This window comes from Elephas maximus, chromosome 26, assembly GCF_024166365.1.
Source record: "Elephas maximus indicus isolate mEleMax1 chromosome 26, mEleMax1 primary haplotype, whole genome shotgun sequence".
NCBI classification, from domain to species: Eukaryota; Metazoa; Chordata; class Mammalia; order Proboscidea; family Elephantidae; genus Elephas; species Elephas maximus.
Window position 1 is genome coordinate 18837824 of NC_064844.1, and position 19837 is coordinate 18857660.

At 38.9% G+C, this 19837-nt stretch overlaps 1 protein-coding gene across 4 annotated transcripts in view; it reads right to left on the bottom strand.

Moving 5' to 3' along the window:
• Window positions 1-1274: 1274 nt before the first annotated feature.
• DYNC2LI1 (dynein cytoplasmic 2 light intermediate chain 1) overlaps window positions 1275-19837 on the bottom strand; it is a 47141-nt gene continuing 28578 nt past the window's right edge. Inside the window, exons 9-14 of one of the 4 annotated variants that reach the window (XM_049870625.1) lie at window positions 18497-18573; window positions 17828-17898; window positions 13474-13571; window positions 12936-13028; window positions 4253-4356; window positions 1275-1828 (exon numbers count right to left, since the gene is read on the bottom strand). In XM_049870625.1, the coding sequence (XP_049726582.1) occupies window positions 4294-4356; window positions 12936-13028; window positions 13474-13571; window positions 17828-17898; window positions 18497-18573 (402 nt within the window). In that variant the 3' untranslated portion in view covers window positions 1275-1828; window positions 4253-4293. The other 3 variants (XM_049870624.1, XM_049870623.1, XM_049870626.1) reach the window with 3 other exon arrangements.

The following is a 19837-nucleotide window of genomic DNA, read 5'->3' on the forward strand; positions in this document are numbered from 1 at the left end:
TGATTTCAACTTACTAAAGATATGGGTGTACAATGTAAGTGGAAACATTTTCTACTATTCATATGCAGATGAATTTCAGTCTAGCTCGGAAACATTTGGGGAATTGACATAGCACGTGACTTCAAGCTATTAAATGTTAGCGATACCATCTGAGGAAAACACAATGGCTTTCAACATGTGACAATCGGTGTCTCAAGTCAAAAATGGACAGTGATGTGTAACGAAATCAAATTATATAATAAAAATTCCTATTGCTGTTGTGGAATAGGCTGTTTCTTCCCACCGAGTCAATGGTGTTTCTGAGACTGAAATGCTCACTGTCACTTTAAAGGGCGCTCTTTCTCCCCAGCACTCAGGCAGGGTGCCTGTCTACTCCTAAGACTGAGGATCCTTGGAAACATGCTGAAAACCCTGTTCTCAAGTGTGTTGGGACCACAGCCACTGCAAACAGTTAATGAAGGCTCATTTCATCGCATTAATCAGATACCACTCATTGGTCTTGGTGTTCTTGGGGTTCCTAAACTAGATTGTTTGAAGCTGAGTGTGGGGCATATTAGAGCCAAATGCTTACTTGAACGAAGCCAAGTCTGGTCTAGAGCTGGATCTTCTGATTTCATGTAGCGCTGTCTGTACTGGGATGCTACACAGGATTTCTATTAAAGTTTCCTTTTTTTTTTTTTTTTGCACTTTATATCTTCCTTATATGTTTTAAATATAACTACACCTCAAAGCCTGTGTCTTAGTCTGCTAGTGCTGCTGAGATGGGCATACCACAAGTGGGTGACTTTAAAGAAGAGAAACTTATTTTCTCACAGTTCAGAAGTCCAAATTCAAGGCACTGCCTTGAGGGGAAGACTCTTTGTCCTTTGGCTCTGGGGGGAGGTTCTTGTCTCTTCCAAAATTCCTCCATTCCTTGGCAATCTTCAGGTGGCATCTCTCTTCCCCCATTTGTGCTTCTTTGTCTCTGTGTCAGTCCTGCTCCTTATAACTTATAAGATTTAGGACACACCCTACACTGATATGGCCTCATTAACATTACAAAGAAGACCCTATTTCCAAATGGGATTACATCCACAAGTATAAGGGTTAGGATTCCAACATATATTTTGAGGGGGCACAAGTCAATCCATAACAACATGAATGTGAGGCTCTTTAATATATATTTATTGTATTTTTACACAAATAACGTGCACCTTCTATGTTTGTTTGCCAACCGTTCCCTCCCTTGCCCTGCCCACCAGGTATTTTTGTAAGCCCTACGCTAATTTTTTTACAGTAATATGTTAAATTAGCATATGGTAACCAATGTCACAAAACAGTCTGTGCACTAGTTGTTTAATGAGAAGCTAGTTTGTTCTGTAAACCTTCATCTAAAGTAGTTCTACTCATTAACACATCATCACCATGAGTCAGAATAGACTTGACGGCAACTCACAACAACAACATATAGTTACTGCTCTATGATACCGAACTTATCTATGTTGTCTATAATTTTTCTCTGGTTGTTTTTGCTATGTGTATGTTTATTTATACTGTATTATAAACTACTACAGATTAAAAGAGATATAATCAGTGGATATAACATTGCCACAATGCAAATAATACATGATTAATAGCAAGGAAAATCACTAGCCTCAATGATTATGTTATTGATTTTTATTTCGAGGTTAAAAAATTCAAAATTAAAAAAAAGAAAGAAAATGGGGAAAAATATGAAAAGTAGGAGGTGGGGGTTGGAATTTCATTTAGAGTTTTCAGGAAGAGTCCACTGAGAAGTGGCCTTTAAGTAAACACCTGAAGAAAGTGAGGGAGCTAGTGATGTGGCTATCTGGAAAAAAAGCAAAAAAAAAAAAAAAAATCAGCATGATGACGTTTATGAAAATATCTTGTCGGGGTAGGGAGAGGGAGCGGTTGGCAAACAAACGTAGAAGGCACATGTCATTTGCATAAAATATGGTATTTGTTTCTGTGATGTTACTTAGGCCTGAGATTGGTGTTAGCTTTGTATCACTCATATAATTCGATGCTCGGTACTTACAGCAGGCACTCAGCTACTGAACAAGTAAAGTTAATGATGGGGGCACTTCTTCAGCTCTCTGTGTATTACACATGTGTATAAAGAGCGCCATCCGGCCCTGACTACCTTGCTTCTGCAACTCATGCTCTACGTCATCAGAACAGCTGCCTTACCATTCTCCTTGGCTCCAACTAAAACAGAACATCAGCAAATGTCCAACTGTGCTTCACAGTGCAGTGATGCTGGATAGTTCATCCCCTGGAAGTAGTGGGTGGTTTTCCCACTAATGTTATTTTTTGACAGTTTTATGTATGGTTCTTTGATCTTTAGCAATCTGGCTGGTAACAGCTTTGGCTCTCTTTAGTTTAATCTCAGCCACTTGGCTGTGTGGCCTGTGGCTGCCCCCGTGCTTAACCATTATCAGTTGGGAGAGGCCCAAAGACACTTTGGCCTTGCTTGGGCTATTGGTTCACTCTGCATCTAACTTGTTTGCTCATAAGTAATGCTTATCTAAGAAAGAGGAAAAAAGAGGAAGCGACTGTAAGTGCTAATTTAAGTTTGATTATGTTGTTCATAACCCAAAACCCATTGCCCTTGAGTCGATTCTGAGTCACAGCAACACTATAAACCTAAAACCAAACCCACTGCCGTCAAGTCAATTCTAACTCATAGTGACTCTAGGGGACAGGGTGGAACTGCCCCCTAGGGTTTCTAAGGAGCACCTGGTGGATTCGAACTGCAGACCTTTTTTCCTAGCAGCCACAGCACTTAACCACTATGTCACCAAGGTTTACGCCATAGGACAGAGTAAAACTGCCTCATAGTATTTCCTAGGCTATAATCTTTATGGAAGCTCAAATTGCTGGAAAAATAAAAATTATTTTGAGAAATATTACTATTATTAATCAACATGCTGCTGGTTAAGAATTGACAAAGATGGATCATAAATAGCCTTCTTATAGTGCATTTTAATAATAATATGAACTTTTACATACAATCACAAAATAACCCTATGATGCATTTCATCATTACCTAGATTTACTAACATGTAACCCTGTAAGAAATCATAACTGAACAATGAAGTGATAGTCTTGTGTCCAACATACATGTTTCAATGAGATTATGCTTTTTTTTTTTCAGGAAATTAAAAAAAAGAAAACAAAACTACCAGGAATTGCCAGGCACATATAATGTTACAGCCCACAAAAATTGCAAAAGTAGATGGCAGTACATTTTTAGTTAATTCACACTAAAACATTTTTGCTTGGTCAAATTTAAAACCAACACTCTAACATATCTTATATGTAAAATGAAGTACACAGAGTCAATGACTTTCCTGGTTAGTGACAGTAATTACACTTACTCAAAATGGAACTGGCTAGTGGGTACAAAGGAAACCCTGGTGGCGTAGCAGTTAAGAGTTATGGCTGCTAACCAAAAGGTCAGCAGTTCGAATCCACCAGGTGCTCCTTGGAAACCCTGTGGGGCAGTTCTACTCTGTCCTACAGGGTCGCTATGAGTCGGAATCGACTTGATGGCAACATTTAGCAGGTACACAAATGTATCCATAGCAATGGAAGCCTTCTTTAAGGTATGCTATCTTAGAGACTGATCCATGTAATCACCAACTCAGGAAGTTTTGGCCTGCTTCTTGACAGAATATCTCCTTGGATTTGCCCGTTCTTCAAAAAGTGGTACTTTCAGTGTGTCAGGATCACTGGGTGTACCGCTTGAAAATGCAGATTATTGAGTCCCATTCCAGACCTGCTGATTCAGAATCTCTGGGTGTGGGGACCCAGAAATGTGCATTTTAACTAAGTACTTCAGGTGCTCCTTGTGCCTCAGTGTTAGAATAAACCTGTGAAAATGAACACTTCTAAGGTTTCCTGACAGCCACAGCTGAGACCCCTTACCAAAGGATGTGGCTAATATGAACAGTTAACCTTACATTCAAAACAGCAAATACTCTTGCCTTCATACTCCTAAAAAACTTGTAAGCAGAAACTTAGAAACACTGAACTGAGTATACATGACTTAAGCACGTTAAAGGTAGTTAGGAGAAGATGCTCTTATTAAAAAAATTTTCTTTCATGTAGTTACACAATTGTTTCCCTTTTAAAAGACTGAATTATCCAGGGAGTTGCACCGGCACAAGAAACTCAGCATTTCTTTTTAACTAACTGCACGTCTTAACCTTCTTCGCATACTACGTGATAGTTAATAAAACAACCTTACTTGCATTTGGGAAAGAAGAAATAAATACACAATAATTAGGTTCAAGAATCAAATTCAATTTGTTTCCAAGACTTGGCAGAACTTCTTTTGTACTGTTCAAGTTCCTAAAACAAAAAATATTGATTATTTAAAAAAATCAACTTTACAAATTACACACTTTAAATCTACCTTAGCATTTTTGGATATAAGAATGTATACTTTGTAGGATTATCATTCTCAGAATTTCTTGACAATTATTTTGCAAATGATTATGCTTAGGATTTATTTTCTAGAAATGCAGTCCTCTGTGTGGTCAGCACTTAAAGATAAATGTATTAAATTTTCAGACAAAATTATACACTGTATCCAAAAAACCACAAATTCGTTGTTGTTGACTTGATTCTGATTCACAGCGAGCCCTGGTGGTGTAGTGGTTAAGAGCTTGGCTGCTAACCAAAAGGTCGACAGTTCAAATCCACCAGCTGCTCCTTGGAATCCCTATGGGGCAGTTCTACTCTGTCCTATAGGGTTGCTATGAGTCGGAATCCATTCGACGGTAATGGGTTTGGGTTTTATATAGTACCTATGAATTGTATTCCGGCTAATAAAAGAGTATTTGTCATACTTCAAGCACCTAAAAGTCATCTTATTTTTAATTGTTTGCTGTCCTGTTCTTGTCAAAAACCTGGTTGAAGTTTGTAAAATAGCAATATCTAAAATGTACATATCCTTTGACCCACTGATTCTACTTTTCGAGATTTATCATATAGAAATACTACAGAAGTGCATAAGGATGTGAATAGGAGGATATTCACTGCAACGTTGTGTCTCTCAGCACACAGCTGGAAATGACTTAGATTAGAGGTTCCAGTAAGGACTGATGAAATGCGTCAGCATTCATCCACACGTGGCTTCCCAGGCAGCCAACAAAAATAATGCCAGTCATATATACAACAGGAAGAGAGTAATTAGGTGGGGAGAGGTCAGGACACTTTCATTTTCTATTTTATATACTTCAAAGGAGACCCTGGTAGCATAGTGGTTAAGATCTACTGCTGCTAGCCAAAAGGATGGCAGTTCGAATCCACCTGGTGCTCCTTGGAAGCCCTATGGGGCAGTTCTACTCTGTCCTATAGGGTCACCACAAATGGGAATCGACTCGATGGCAACGGGTTTGGTTTGGTATACTTCCATATGTAAAATAAAATTTCGCAATGAATATAGGTTATTTTTACAATTCATAAAATAGAAGTAAGTTTGACTAGGGGTGGAAATTCTGACTGAGATAACTGATATGAAAAGGATAATCTAAGGATACTGCTTCCTGGCCTCCTACATGTTAGTCAATATCTGTATCACTGTACAAAGTGTATTATTATTTCAGATAAGCAAAAAGTGGCTACTTTGCAAGATAAGGTAATTAATGCCCTTTCAGTAATGTAACTGAAGTTCATAGTAGTTAAAAAAAATTCCATTCCCATTTTTGGAAAAATTGCAGATTGTCTCTTTCACACCTATAGTCTAAGTTATTAAAATTGAAATGTTAAAAGTTTTGAAAGTGTATACAGACTTTGGAAGAATGTCATAGTAATAACTCCAAAGTAAACTTTATAGCTTGGTTTATTTTTCTAATAAAGTTAATCAGGTCATGTCTTCTACCACTTATGGTTTCAAAGCTTGTTAACTCATAAACATTAATTAGTAACTGTGCACTCTGTCTTTAACTGGAAATTTTGAATTATTTTTTACTAATGAATTATTTTTTTTTTTAGGTGAGGACCTTCTTTTGAGATTCTCTTAATGCTAATCGTATCTCCCTTCTGAAGACAGCAAATGGAGAGGAAAAAGGGGCTAGTCACACAGATCATGCTGGAGGGGGAATAAAGGATAACTGGTGTGATTTGGAGCCCTACTGGCTCAGTGGTTAAGAGCTTAGCTGCTAACCAAAAGGTCGGCAGTTCGACTCCACCAGCTGCTCCTTGGAAATGCTGTGGAGCAGTTCTTCTCTGTCCTGTAGGGTCACTGTGAGTTGGAATTGACTCGACAGTAATGGGTTAGATTGATGTGATTCAGAGCTCAAGTCCACTAGCTCTTTAACGTTTCTATCATGGGAAGTCAAGCTAATATGATGATGCTTTAAAAGGATGGCAGGTTGGAGGGGTTTTCTTTACACCACAATTCTTCCAAGCTGTTTTGGGGAGCCATTCAAAGTGAATGCAAAACAAAGAAAGGTTTTGCACCCTGATTCTTTGGTTTGGTTTTTGCAAATTCCCTAAATTTCTGTTTATCTGGAAATGTCCTAGTTTCACCTTCATATTTGAGAGACAAGTTTTGCTGGATATATAACTCTTGGCTGGCAGTTTTTTTTTCCTTCAAGCCTTTATATATGTCATCCTGTTGCCTTCTTGCCTGCATGGTTTCTGCTGAGTAGTCCGAGCTTTGTCTTATTGACTCTCCCTTGTAGGTGACTTTTCGCTTATCCCTAGCTGCTCTCAAAATTCTCTATCTTTTGGTTTTGGCAAGTTTGATTATAATATATCTTGATGACTGTCCTTTGGGATCTACCTTGTGTGGGGTTCAATAAGCATCTTGGATAGATACCTTCTCATCTTTCAAGATATCAGGCAAGTTTTCTGCTCACAGATCATTAACAGTTTTCTCTGTATTTTCTGTTATCCCCCCAACCCTGTTCTGGTACTCCAATCACTCGTAGGTTATTTCTCTTGATACAGTCCCACATAATTATTAGGGTTTCTTAATTTTTTTTAATTCTTTTATCTGATTTTTCCTCAAATATATTGGTGTCAAGTGCTTTATCTTCAATCTCACTAATTCTGACTTCCATTTCCTCAGTTATGCTCTTCTGACTTTCTATTAGGTTGTCTAATTCTGAAATTCTTAATTTCTGTTTGCTGTCTCTCTATGGATTCTTGCAGCCTATTAAATTTATCATTATGCTCTTCTCTAATTTTCTTACGTTCCTCTAATGCTATATCTGTGCGTTCCTTGGCTTCTTCTATGTTTTGCCTGATCTCCTTCCTGATCTCTTGAAGAGTTCTGGATATTAGTCTTCTGTAGTCTCTCTCTGGTAGTTCCAGGAAGTTCTCTTCATCTGGAAGATTTCTTGATTCTTTGTTTTGAGAGCTTGCTGAAGCCATCACGGTCTGCCTCTTTATGTGATTTGATATTGACTGTTGCCTTTGAGCCATCAGTAAGTTATTGTATTTATTTATTTAATGTTTGCTTACTGTGTCCTAGTTTCTTGTTTTGTTTTGATATTCCCAAATAGGCTGCTCGAGTGATCTAGTTTGATTACTGGCACCTCTGAAGCGCTAACGTCCTGTCACCACGTGGTTAGAGCTGTTACTAGGTATATGAGCCCAGGAGTCTGTTTACTTTTCTCATATGGATTCAGCTCAGGTGTCCAGGTAGTCGGTCACCAAGTGTGTGGTGCAGGCTCTTACCTACAGTCCCAGACGAACAGGGGTGGTTGGTGTAGGCACAGGTATCTGGCTGCAGTTAAGGGGTCACCCACTGGGCAAGGCAGGGGACTGACAACTGCCCTGAGTGTCTGTAAGGAAAGTGTGTCCCTGATTCCTAGGGTGCCTAGGTGGGTGGGTTTTGCAGCCAGACTATGGGCACCCAATGCTGCTGGCTGTAAGGACTGGGAGGCACCACTTATCCTTGGATCCCTGTTGAGGGTGGCTAGGTGGTGTGGGTGAAGCCACCAATCCCCAGACCCCTGATATGTGGGTAGGTGAGGACCCTGCTTAATAGGCAGAGCAGTGTCCAATGTCACAAGCCTGCCTCTCCACCATATAGCTGAAACAGTTGAAGTTAGACTTCAGGTATATACCCTGTTGTACTGAGCTAATAAGGGCCTACGCTGTTGAAATTGGCCCACACAGGTCTATGCAGGGGTGAAAGGCATTCAAAGTCCATGGACTGCTTACGCCTGTGCCTAGGCAAAGAAGCTGTTTCTGCCCTGAGTTCACGGCTTAGGGGAGCTGGCAGATTATTTTTGTCCCCATCTGTTAATTTGTTCCTTCTCTAAGGCTGGGAAGATGGCTCAGGGCGTGTGACAGGTCCTACTTCCAGCCCAGGGAAAGTGGCTATCGCTGAAGCTGGCTTGGGACCCGATGCAGAGCAGCAAGCGGTCAGTTAAATGGGAGAGAGATTTTTCCAAAGAGGTGTCTTTTGGTACACAGGGTAGATTAGACACAAGTACTTACCTTTTGCTGAGGGGGCCACTTTTCGCTGACTCTGGAGGCACGAGTGAACTCTCCGCCACTCGGTCTGTCCCGGTGTGGAAAACATGTCCCGAATGCCACTGCTTGCCTCACCATGCTTGCGCCAGTGGTTCTGGCCTGTGTTGTGCCGGTTCCTGCTGGGTCCGGTCTGGCAACTCCTCGGTGTTTCTGAACCATCTGTCCTTCCCCTGCTGCTCAGTCCAATTCCTCAGCTTTGCCTTTGATGTTCAGGGCTCTTAGATTGTCATATATAATCAAGTCACTTGTTTTTTGGGTCCTTTGTTTTAAGAGGGGCCACCAGAAGCATCTGACTACTCTGCCATCTTGGCCCCGCCTCCTCCAATCTGATTCTTAAAACCACTCTCCAAAAAACCCAAACTTCTTGCTGTTGAGTGGATTCTGACTCACAGCAACTCTATAGGATGGAGTAGACCTGCCCCATAGGGTTTCTGAGGAGCAGCTGGTGGATTCAAACTGTTAACCTTTTGGTTAGCAGCTGCAGTTCTTAACCACTGCGCCCCCAGGCTTCCTAAAAACCACTAGTATTTCCAAATATAAATGAACTAAGGAACAGTCTTATAATGCTTAAAACATCATATTTAATAAAGAATAGTAAGAACATTTTACCCTAAGCAGGTATGTGAGCATGCATGCATGTGTGTGTGTTTAATTGACTTATAGGCCTAAAGATTATAAACAAGTTTGATTTTTAAATCAGGGATTCAAAACAGATAGTGGCAGTTTATGTGTGGTTGCCCCAGAAGCCCTTAAAGATAACTGTTTACCCAAACTTTTTTTTTTTTTTGCTTTGACCGTAGAAGTATAGAAAAGAGGTAGAAGGGTCCAGCAAGTGCTTTCTATACACACATGTCCTTAAAATCAGGAACGTTTTAAAACTAGAAGGTTAAAAAACAAAAAAAAACAGTAAATACTGATCAGGTATTTTCTGGTGCCTGTGTTTTTTTGTGTGTGTGTGACATCTGGTAAAAGAGAGAACATTGTGAAATTAGAGAAAAGAGAGCCAATGGGGAAAGCAACTTGGTCTGCAGGAACAATGACCGGGTCTAAAGAATGATCTTCAGATCTGTGAGGGATGGATTTCACAGAGGGTAAGGAGCTCTCTGAATCTGTGGGACACGTGGGATTTTGGATTGCTACTGTAAAAGAAATATTTTGCTACAAAGGATTTAAAATAAGACATTATGTAATACTGTGATACTGCCCTCTTCCCTCAGTGTATGTAATAGAAAAAAAAAAAGAAGTGTGGTTTAAATGCAACTTTTCTGGGGCATAACCAAAAAAAAAACAAACCCAGTGCCGTCGAGTCGATTCTGACTCATAGTGACCCTAGAGGACAGAGTAGAACTGCCCCATAGAGTTTCCAAGGAGCGCCTGGTGGATTCCAACTGCTGACCGTTTGGTTAGCAGCCGTAGCACTTAACCACTACCCCACCAGGGTTTCCTTCTGGGGGCATGGGGAGGACAAATCTTTCTTGCCTAATGACCTATGGTACTTGGGGCTTTTTTGAAGTTCAAGTGTTGGAGGAATTTAATGAAACTCATGAGCTGGCCTCTGTATCCTAAAGTGACATATTCCAATCTCACTGTCAAAGCTTAAAGGCCCTGAAGCTCGTTTTCTGTTTTATTCCTGAGGGAATTATTGAAGCCACTAATAATGGAGTTTGGGTGGGGCGGGAGCAAAGAGAAGGCTCACATCTGGTCTCAGACAGGCTCGAAGCCAGCCCTTCACTGATAGGAGATTGCACTGTGTTTTAATAAAACAGGGAGTCATCTCTCCTCCCAAGAGACACACAACTCAGAAGTAACTATTTGGGTTAAAGGTATGCAGACACACAGCACACACGATTACCTTCTTTAAGTATTTACAGGCTGCTTTTTAAGCAAGGACCCACTTTCGTGTAATTATGGAGCACTCCAAAACATTTAAAATTTAAAAGTAGCCAAATCATTAATTAAAAAAAAAAAGAATATTATTATTGTTCCAAATGTCCAGTCTAATCAAATCTAAAGTTGATAATGCTAGTTTCATTGAAAAAAATGTTATGTAGCGATAATCACAGTTAAAGAAAAAGACAGTTCGGCAATGTGCAGAAAGCGCTGCAGACAACTGGCTAGCTTTTCAACTAATGCAGATGAATTCTCTTACTGGCTGTGTTAATAAAACTTGCAATGACCACCTTGCCTGTAATAAAAATGAAAATGTATTTTTAAATGATTAGAGAGAAATCCAGCAGAATCTTTCAAAATTAACCCATAGAGAATTTCCAGATACCTCAGTCGGCTTCATGTTATGACCCTAAAACTACTACTACAGGAGAGCACAAAATAAAAGGCAAATCTTAAAATATGGATATTAAAATTTTGAATTTGTATATTAATTAAATAACTGAGCAACAACTGGGAACCATTAGAATACCTTTAAAGACAAAGTACAAAATTTTGTTAAGGTGCCATGTACACAGCCTGAAATTGATGCAATTCATCCACTGAGGTACCGCTAACAAAACCCATTTAGAGGCGAATTTAGGGTATCGTAACTTTTCTGGTAGGTTAATAAAATCCCTTAGCCAAGGGACCATAGCTGTTAGTGACCTGGGCTCGATTTCTGGCCAAAGCACCTCAAGTGCAGCTACCACTTGTCTGTCAGTGGAGCCTCTAGACTAAGACAGATGAGGAAGAAAGGCCTGATGACCTACTTCTGAGCATCAGCCAGTGAAGCCCCTGGGAATCACAACAGTCTGATCTGGTTGTGTACGGGGATGCCAAGGGTCAGGGGCTGACTCAACAGCACCTAACAACCCAGTAGTGAGCTATAAATGTTGATTGAAGAATGATATGGACCGAATGGGTTTGCTTTCCAGTTCCACTCAAAATTCCTATGGTTTTATGTCAATCAGGCAAGACAGATTTTGGATGTGAAAACTCATAATACTCAGAAATACTTTAGTCCTTTAATAATACTTGTGTATGTGAACCTAATAAAATGACCATGATGCAATATAAACAGATACTCTTATCAACAATGGTAGTTAATTTTTGACCCCTAGATAAATATTAATTCAGGGATAGCTTCCAACTAATCTCTTCTTGCCAAGCTGTACACATGATAAGGGTTACCTGAGATGATTTTACTGTCTCTCCAACAAGAGACACTTTGCTACAGCTACAGAAGCCTATAAATATTCATGGTATATCTTTCAAAAGCCTTCTACAGCCATGTAACCATTTGGCTTTTGGATTATTTAAATAAAATGTTTAGCTAAAATTTGGTTAAGTCTTTACTTATTCTAGTACAGAGCCACTGAAGGCAAAAGGCTGATGCTGAAAAAAAAATATGCTGGTCACAGTTCCCAGTGGAGAGCTGTCTTCAGGTTATTTTACAACAATATGACTGTTCACGTTACACAGCTCTACACATCCCCACTGAAAGGTTGTCAGGTCTTTCAATGGATATAAAAAAAAACTCAAACTCGCTCGCTTTGAGCTGATTCTGACTCATGGCCATCCCGTAGGTGGTAGAGTGGAACTGCACTCCACAGGGTTTTCACAGGTGAGGCCTTTTGAAAGCAGGTGCCAGACCTTTCTTCTGAGGTGCTTCCGGGTGGGTTCCAACTTTTCGGTTAGTAGTCAAGCACATAACCATTTGTGATGCCCTGGGGCTCCTTTCAATTGATAGTGCTTACTATACATAAAAAAAAAAAAACAAACCAAAAACCACTGCTGCTGAATCAATTCCGACTCACAGTGACCTTACCAGACAGAGTAGAACCAAGGTCAGACTCGTATGATATCTCATTTTATCAAACTAGAAGGAGGTCTGATAAAATTTAAGTATTTGGGTAGTGAGAAATTTACCAGTTTTTGCATTCTTATGTTAGACTTGTGTGTCTCAAATGGGGATATCTGGGCATACGTGGAACGGCAAAGTCTCCATCGTTACACACTTGCCTCAGAGATCCAGGATTCTATCAGTTATACCTGTATGCTTTCAGACTGGGTGGTCTGAAATTGGACAAGATAATTTTTCTGATACAAGAAAAGTATAGGCACAACTCAGTGTCCTAATGATAAAACCTTCTGGATAACCCCACAAACAAAAGAATATTATGAAAGTGTCTAGGCAGCAGCAAGGTAAGAATCACTACCATCTTTAACAAAGTCAACTGGAAAGGCCAGGAAGCACAGTGAATGTTAAACCGTCTCTGAGTGGTGGGGTGACGGGCGATTTTTAATTTCCTCTTTATGCACATCAGAATTTTTTTTTCTATAGCGAAGAGGTATGATTTCAATAACTTTAAAAATTAACCACCCCCCCCGCCACCCTCTCCCCACAAAAAGAACTAAGGAAATGAATTAAGAAAGATCTATGGAATTCCAAGGCTATTTCTGTGATAAAACTCAAGGTGTAATAAAGTAGCTGTTGCAGATAATACCTGGTCCTTCTGAATTCTCATCTCGTCAACTTCAGCTTCAGCATACTGAGGGTCTCGTGCAGGGTCTTTGATATCTTTTAGCGTGTGGATACTCTGAAATTACAAATCTCCATAAATTCGTGCCCAGGCCCCAAACCTTCCCTTTCTACCATCTGCTTAACAAACAGAGTCCCTGGTCCTCAGCCTGGCACGGAAGGCTCTCTAGGATCCTTTGAGCTTTCATCACCACTGTGGAGCCTGTTTCAAATTCCACCAGGTCCTCCTTCCTGTCTCCCACTGTTTTCAGGTATTGTCTCTCCCTTCTCTAACATCCAGAAAACGTTATTTCAAAGTGAGCAATAAATGGGTCTTACTCATCTTTTAACTCCCACATTGCCTTGTACACAATAGATCCTAAGCAAATGTTTGTTTAATTGATTTTTAAGCACAAGATTTAAAAAAAAAAAAAACCTATTTTAATAGGCCCCTTTGGAAAACTTCCCAATAACTGTTGAATAGTGTTAAAAATTCTTGTTTTAAAAGAACGAGAAATATATACCTTTGGTGGAAAGAGCTTTTCATACACTTTTTTCCACAGCTCCATTGGTGAATGGGCATTAAGCTTTCCAATATCATTATCAGGAACGGGAGGGGATCCTAAAATTGGAAGTTTTATTCCAAATGAGTCCATTCGTTAAAACATAACAGCCACTAACAATAAAACAGATGACAATTATAAAAGTATAAATCTTGGATCCCTCATTTTCCTTCTCCCTAATACCCATCACTATCCAGTTGCTTCTACTCATAGCAACCCTATAGGACAGAGTAGAACTGCCCCATAGAATTTCCAAGGAGCAGCTGGTGGATTTGAACTGCCGATCTTTTGGTCAGCAGCTGAGCTCTTAACCACTACGCCACCAATACAGTCACCATTAAAACTTACCACAAATCAGCATAGCAATGCCACTGGAGCAGATTCTAGTATGGGAGGGAGAGACGACAAAGAGGAGAATGGGTAAACTGTAATTCCCATTCTCCACACTAAAACTGCTGCCCAGCAGAAATAGGGAAGTTTGATATTCTCGTGTGGTGATGGAGATGTAAGGAAACAGATATCCTGAAGTGCTGCTAGTTGCAGTGTAGATTGGAACAGATACTTTGGAGGGTAATTTGACAGCCTTGGTGGAACAGTGGTTAAGAGCTAAGCTGCTAACCAAAAGGTCGGCAGTTCAAATTCACCTGTCGCTCCTTGGAAACCCTTGGAGCAGTTCTACTCTGTCTTACAGGGTCACTGTGATTCAGAATCGACTCAACGGCAATGGGTTTTATTAAAATACTAAAAAAGATAATACTCTATCAAGTATTAAGCAGCGATTCTACATTCTACTTCTTGGTGTTCACTCTAGAAGCACCTGTACACGTGTTATTCAGGATGTTCCACTGAACCAACATTTGTATTAGTGAAAAATTGGCCATAATCAAGATATCCATCAATAGGGAAACTGTGAACTAAAGTACTATGGCATAGCCACACTGGTAACACTATGCAGTAAACAAAATAGCAAACAGACTTATGTGTAGCATTAATATGGAAAAGCTAATGAGGTATAATGGGTAAAGAGGGCAAATTTCAAAATGATAAGTACAGAATGACACCATTATATTAAAACAGTTTTTTCTATACCACATATACATACATGTAAACATACAGAAAATGGCCTGAAAAATACATACCAAACTCAATCCTTGTTGTTGTTGTTGTTAGGTGCCGTCGAGTCGGTTCCAACTCATAGCGACCCTGTGCACAACAGAACGAAACACTGCCTGATCCTGCGCCATCCTCACAATTGTTGTTATGCTTGAGCCCATTGTTGCAGCCACTGTGTCAATCCACCTCGTTGAGGGTCTTCCTCTTTTCCACTGACCCTGTACTCTGCCAAGCATGATGTCCTTCTCCAAGGACTGGTACCTCCTGAGAACATGTCCAAAGTATGTAAGACACAGTCTCGCCATCCTTGCCTCTAAGGAGCATTCTAGCCGCACTTCTTCTAAGACAGATTTGTTTGTTCTTTTGGCAGTCCATGGTATGTTCAATATTCTTCGCCAACACCACAATTCAAAGGCATCAACTCTTCTTCGGTCTTCCTTATTCATTGTCCAGCTTTCACATGCATATGATGTGATTGAAAATACCATGGCCTGGGTCAGGCGCACCTTAGTCTTCAAGGTGACATCTTTGCTCTTCAACACTTTGAAGAGGTCCTTTGCAGCAGATTTACCCAGTGCAATGCGTCTTTTGATTTCTTGACTGCTGCTTCCATGGCTGTTGATTGTGGATCCAAGTAAAATGAAATCCTTGATAACTTCAATCTTTTCTCCGTTTATCATGATGTTGCTCATTGGTCCAGTTGTGAGGATTTTTGTTTTCCTTATGTTGAGGTGCAATCCATACTGAAGGCTGTGTGGTCTTTGATCTTCATTAGTAAGTGCTTCAAGTCCTCTTCACTTTCGGCAAGCAAGGTTGTGTCATCTGCATAACGCAGGTTGTTAATGAGTCTTCCTCCAATCCTGATGCTCCGTTCTTCTTCATACAGTCCAGCTTCTCAGATTATTTGCTCAGCATACAGACTGAATAAGTATAGTGAAAGGATACAACCCTGGCACACACCTTTCCTGACTTTAAACCTTCTTCCTAGCCTGTCTTAATCTGAAAGCTCTGCTGAAACCTGTCTGGCACAGGTAGCCCCGCTGGTATTTGAAATACTATTCTAGCATCACAGCAACATGCAAGCCACCACAGCACAATAAACTGATAGATGTGTGGGGTTTTAATCTATAACCTACGATTTTTCAATCTTTCTCTTCCAGCATCTATATTACTCACCAAGGCCCTCTCACTGTTGGTCTTCCAGGGCCTCCTTACCATTTTTTGTGGGAAACGCATTGATACAATCTACCACTTTAAGGTTTCTCGAGTCGTACTTCTATTCATTTGTGTATGAGTATATTAAGTTCTATAGAATTTTATCACCTGGGTAGGTTCATGTATCCACACCAATCAAAACAATGACCATCTCCATCACCACAAGGATCCCTCATGTCCCAATCTCCCTCCACACCCCTCCTCTACTTCCTACCCTCAGCCCTGTTCCTAACCCCAGGCAACGACTAACTGTCCTCCATTTCTAAAATTCATAAGGTTTTAAAAATTTTATATAAATAGAATTTTACAGTATATAACCTTTTGTAATTGGCATTTTCACTCAGCCTAAGTTTCTATAGATTCATCCAAACTTGTATGTATCGATATCTGTTCCTTTTCATAGCTGAGTAGTATTCCACGGGATGGAAAACTGCTGAAGGACACGTGGGCTGGTTCCAGTTTTTAGCTGTTATAAATGAAGCTGCTATGAACATTTGCATACAGATTTTTTACATGAACCAAGTTTTCATTTCTCTAGAATAAATGCCCAATAGTGAAATTTCTGAGTCATGATAGTTACATGTTTAGTTTTATAAGAAACTGTCAAACTTTTCTAGAGTGGCTGTACCATTTTACATTCCCATCAGCAACATATGAGTGACCCAGTTTCTCCATATCCTTGCCAATATTTGGTGTTATTATTTTTAATTTTAGCTATTCTGAGAGGTATGTAGTGATAAGTCATCGTGGTTTTACTTCATATTTCCCTGATGGCTAATGATGTTAAACATCTTTCATGTGCCTATGCCTATTTGCCATTTTATGGTCTCTTCAGTGATATACTTGTTTATATCATTTCCTTCTAATTAAACTTTTTTTTTTTTTACTGTTGAATCTTGAGTTCTTTATATATTTTAGATACTAGTCCTTTGTCAGATATGTGGTTTGAAAATATTTTCTTTCAGTCTGTAGCTTGTCTTCTCATCCTCTTCTTGCTTTTACAGAGCAAATTGGTTTTAATTTTGAAGAGGTCTAGTGCACGCTTTTTATTACTTCATTAACTCTCAGTCTTTTTCTGACCTCCAACTACTCACCTGGGCAAATGAGTTCAATCAGCATTATCTATCAGTGCACCCAGTGATTGTCACTGCTACTGAAATTAAGTTGGTGCTAATGGTAATTACAAGAAATAAGTTTCATGACCATTCATTAAGCAAAACTACCTCCATTCCTTTCATTCCAATTCAATCTATAGTCTCATTTCTAAAAACTTCACATTCAAATTTGAGTCACCTTGGTAGAATAATGAATAGGTGGGGGAATAAAACAAAAACTGCTGCCCACTAGAGTGTTAAAACCAAGCTATTTCACCCCCAGAATGTAAAGAGTTGCTAGGCACAAGGATCTTCACAACAAAAGTAGGTCTTGTGGGAAGATAAAAGATTTGACCATAGAAACTATTAAAGTTCCTTTTGTTTCAGGAACCTATGGAGTCTAAGTTTATGAAATACATTCCATTGGATGGGGTGAGCTATTTTTATAATAAAAAAAAAAAATAAAGGCGTACCTAATTAGTACGTCTTTGTTCTTTTGGTTTATTCCATCACCTGAATCTCGTATATTTTTGATCATTGCCTCTAATATATAGCTTTGAATCTCCTGACTCCTCTACCATTCTAGTTTCTTCTAAACCCAAGCAGCTAAAATTTAAGAGTACCTGGAAATTAGGGAGGGAAAGGGGAAGCATCCAGTTTTTTTTAGTGTTGCAGAGATCAGAAATCAGTCTCTCCTGTGGCAACATCCGTTCCATCACAAATATATGAATGTGATGTATCAATACTGTGTATACAACATACATACATATGAAATAACAGCAACCATAATGAAACTAGAAATGGTGGTAGGTTGGAGACCAAGTGAACATGGACTAGGATAAAATCAATAAGCAATTAAAAAAAGACTGAACAATCTTAATAAGTTCACCAACCTATTTGACTTAAAGAATCCAATCCTGCTGTGATAAACAGTGGTTTATTCTGATCCACACACATTGATTTGCTAGATGGATAACAAGAAAAAGAATTTAGTGAGCGCACACCCTGCCACACTCTATTGTAAATATACTAGAGCAAAGTTTTCATTCTAGCCACTGGTAAGAGCAATGCCCCAATTAATGAACGATTATCAATTTAAGTGATTTCAAAAATTAAAAGACAGCATGAATAAACGTTATATAGGAAAAAAAAGTGACAGGCTCAAACTACTTTAGACAAAACAAAGAAGAGGCAGCAAGGCTAAGAAACATACTAAAATTATCAATTCCATTTCAAATCAACATAAGAAAGTGACAACAGAGAAAAAGCTAAAATGAAAGGGATGGGAGAAGTTAAAGAAATCAAGGAAACAAGTGTACCAGTATCATTATTTTATTTTTGGCCTCAAAGTAAAGATTACATAGCATTTCAGTTGTAAAATTTGAGAAGCGTTTAAGCAATAAAAGAATTAGGAGAGAATATGCAATTATTTCTTTAAGAACAGCCATCTGGGGCACTTTGCCATTTAGGAAACAAAGATGGGTGAGAAAGATAATCAGATGGGGCGTACTGGCAGAAAGTAGTAAAATAAAAAGAGACTTAAAAATATATTTTAACATTACCCTTTGTCAATGCCAAATGCCAACTGGTTGATGACTCCACGTATTTTTAGTAATAAAGCTTCTGATTTACTGGTAAACTTGAAAAAAAAAAAAAATCAGGAGAACAAATTATATGTTCTGCTTTCCAAGCACAGAAACGAGTAAAATAAATATGGCTTTGAACATGTACAGACTACAGAGAGAATTACTATTTATTTGCCTAACAAATACTTATGTTTGAATAGAGAAAAAAAGAAAAAAAAACCCGAATAAATAAAATGAAATAAATCTCGATAAATTTCTTTGAACTCTTTAAACTTTACATACACATGACATGATAGGGACTTGAGTTTATGCAGTAATCATTTCATCTACTCCCACTTATGCACTGTAATCATTGTCAAAAAAACCCCAAAAACCCACTGCCGTTGAGTTGATTCCAACTCATAGCAACCCTATAGGACAGAGTAGAACTGCACCACAGAGTTTCCAAGGAGCGCCTGGCGGATTTGAACTGCTGACCTCTTGGTTAGCAGCCGTAGCACTTAACCCCACTACACCAATCATTGTCAAAGGAATTAAAAAAATTATATATGTAAATACATTTCTATGTGTTTGGGTATGTGTATAAATATACATACACATACACTTATGTCTAAATGAAAAATTTTCAAAATGCAATCTGGTGGGTTACAAAATAGGAGCAACACATTTCAAGTAATTTTTATATCTAAGGGCAAGTTACCACCTTCAAAGCAGTTTATGTGGAAGTAGCAGATCTGGTCCAACGATACCGACACTCACTAAAATGACATTAACTTCTCTTTTGAACTGCCTTTAAAAAACAAGAACAACCCTTTGCCATTAAGTCAATTCCACCTCAAAGCAACCCTACAGAATTGCCTTTGGAACCTACCAACTGAAGATTCTCATTGGTCGCAACTACGGTGACCATATCCAGGACACTTTAGATAATGAAAGGGTACTGTTATTAATTAAGCAGGACATGTGGTTACCTTATCAATCTTTTCAGACTAGATATGACTTTTGGAGATAACCGAAAGTCACTCGGAACCATATCAGAAAATCAGAATGACTAAGATGTATGAAAGTGTGAAACAGAACTTTGAGTGGAAATGAATTATAATTATGAATCAAAAAAATCAAGTTTCTGGTTCTGATGACAATTCCGAAAGATAAATGTCATTCTGGATTACGAACAGGCTCCCAGGGGAAGTGTACAAAGGGGAACACTCAGGTAAATATACAATATCTGACACATTTATTACAAAGCATTGAAATAATTTTAATGCTTCTACTGAGACAATATTTTAATTAAAAAATATAGAAAACTTTAATTAA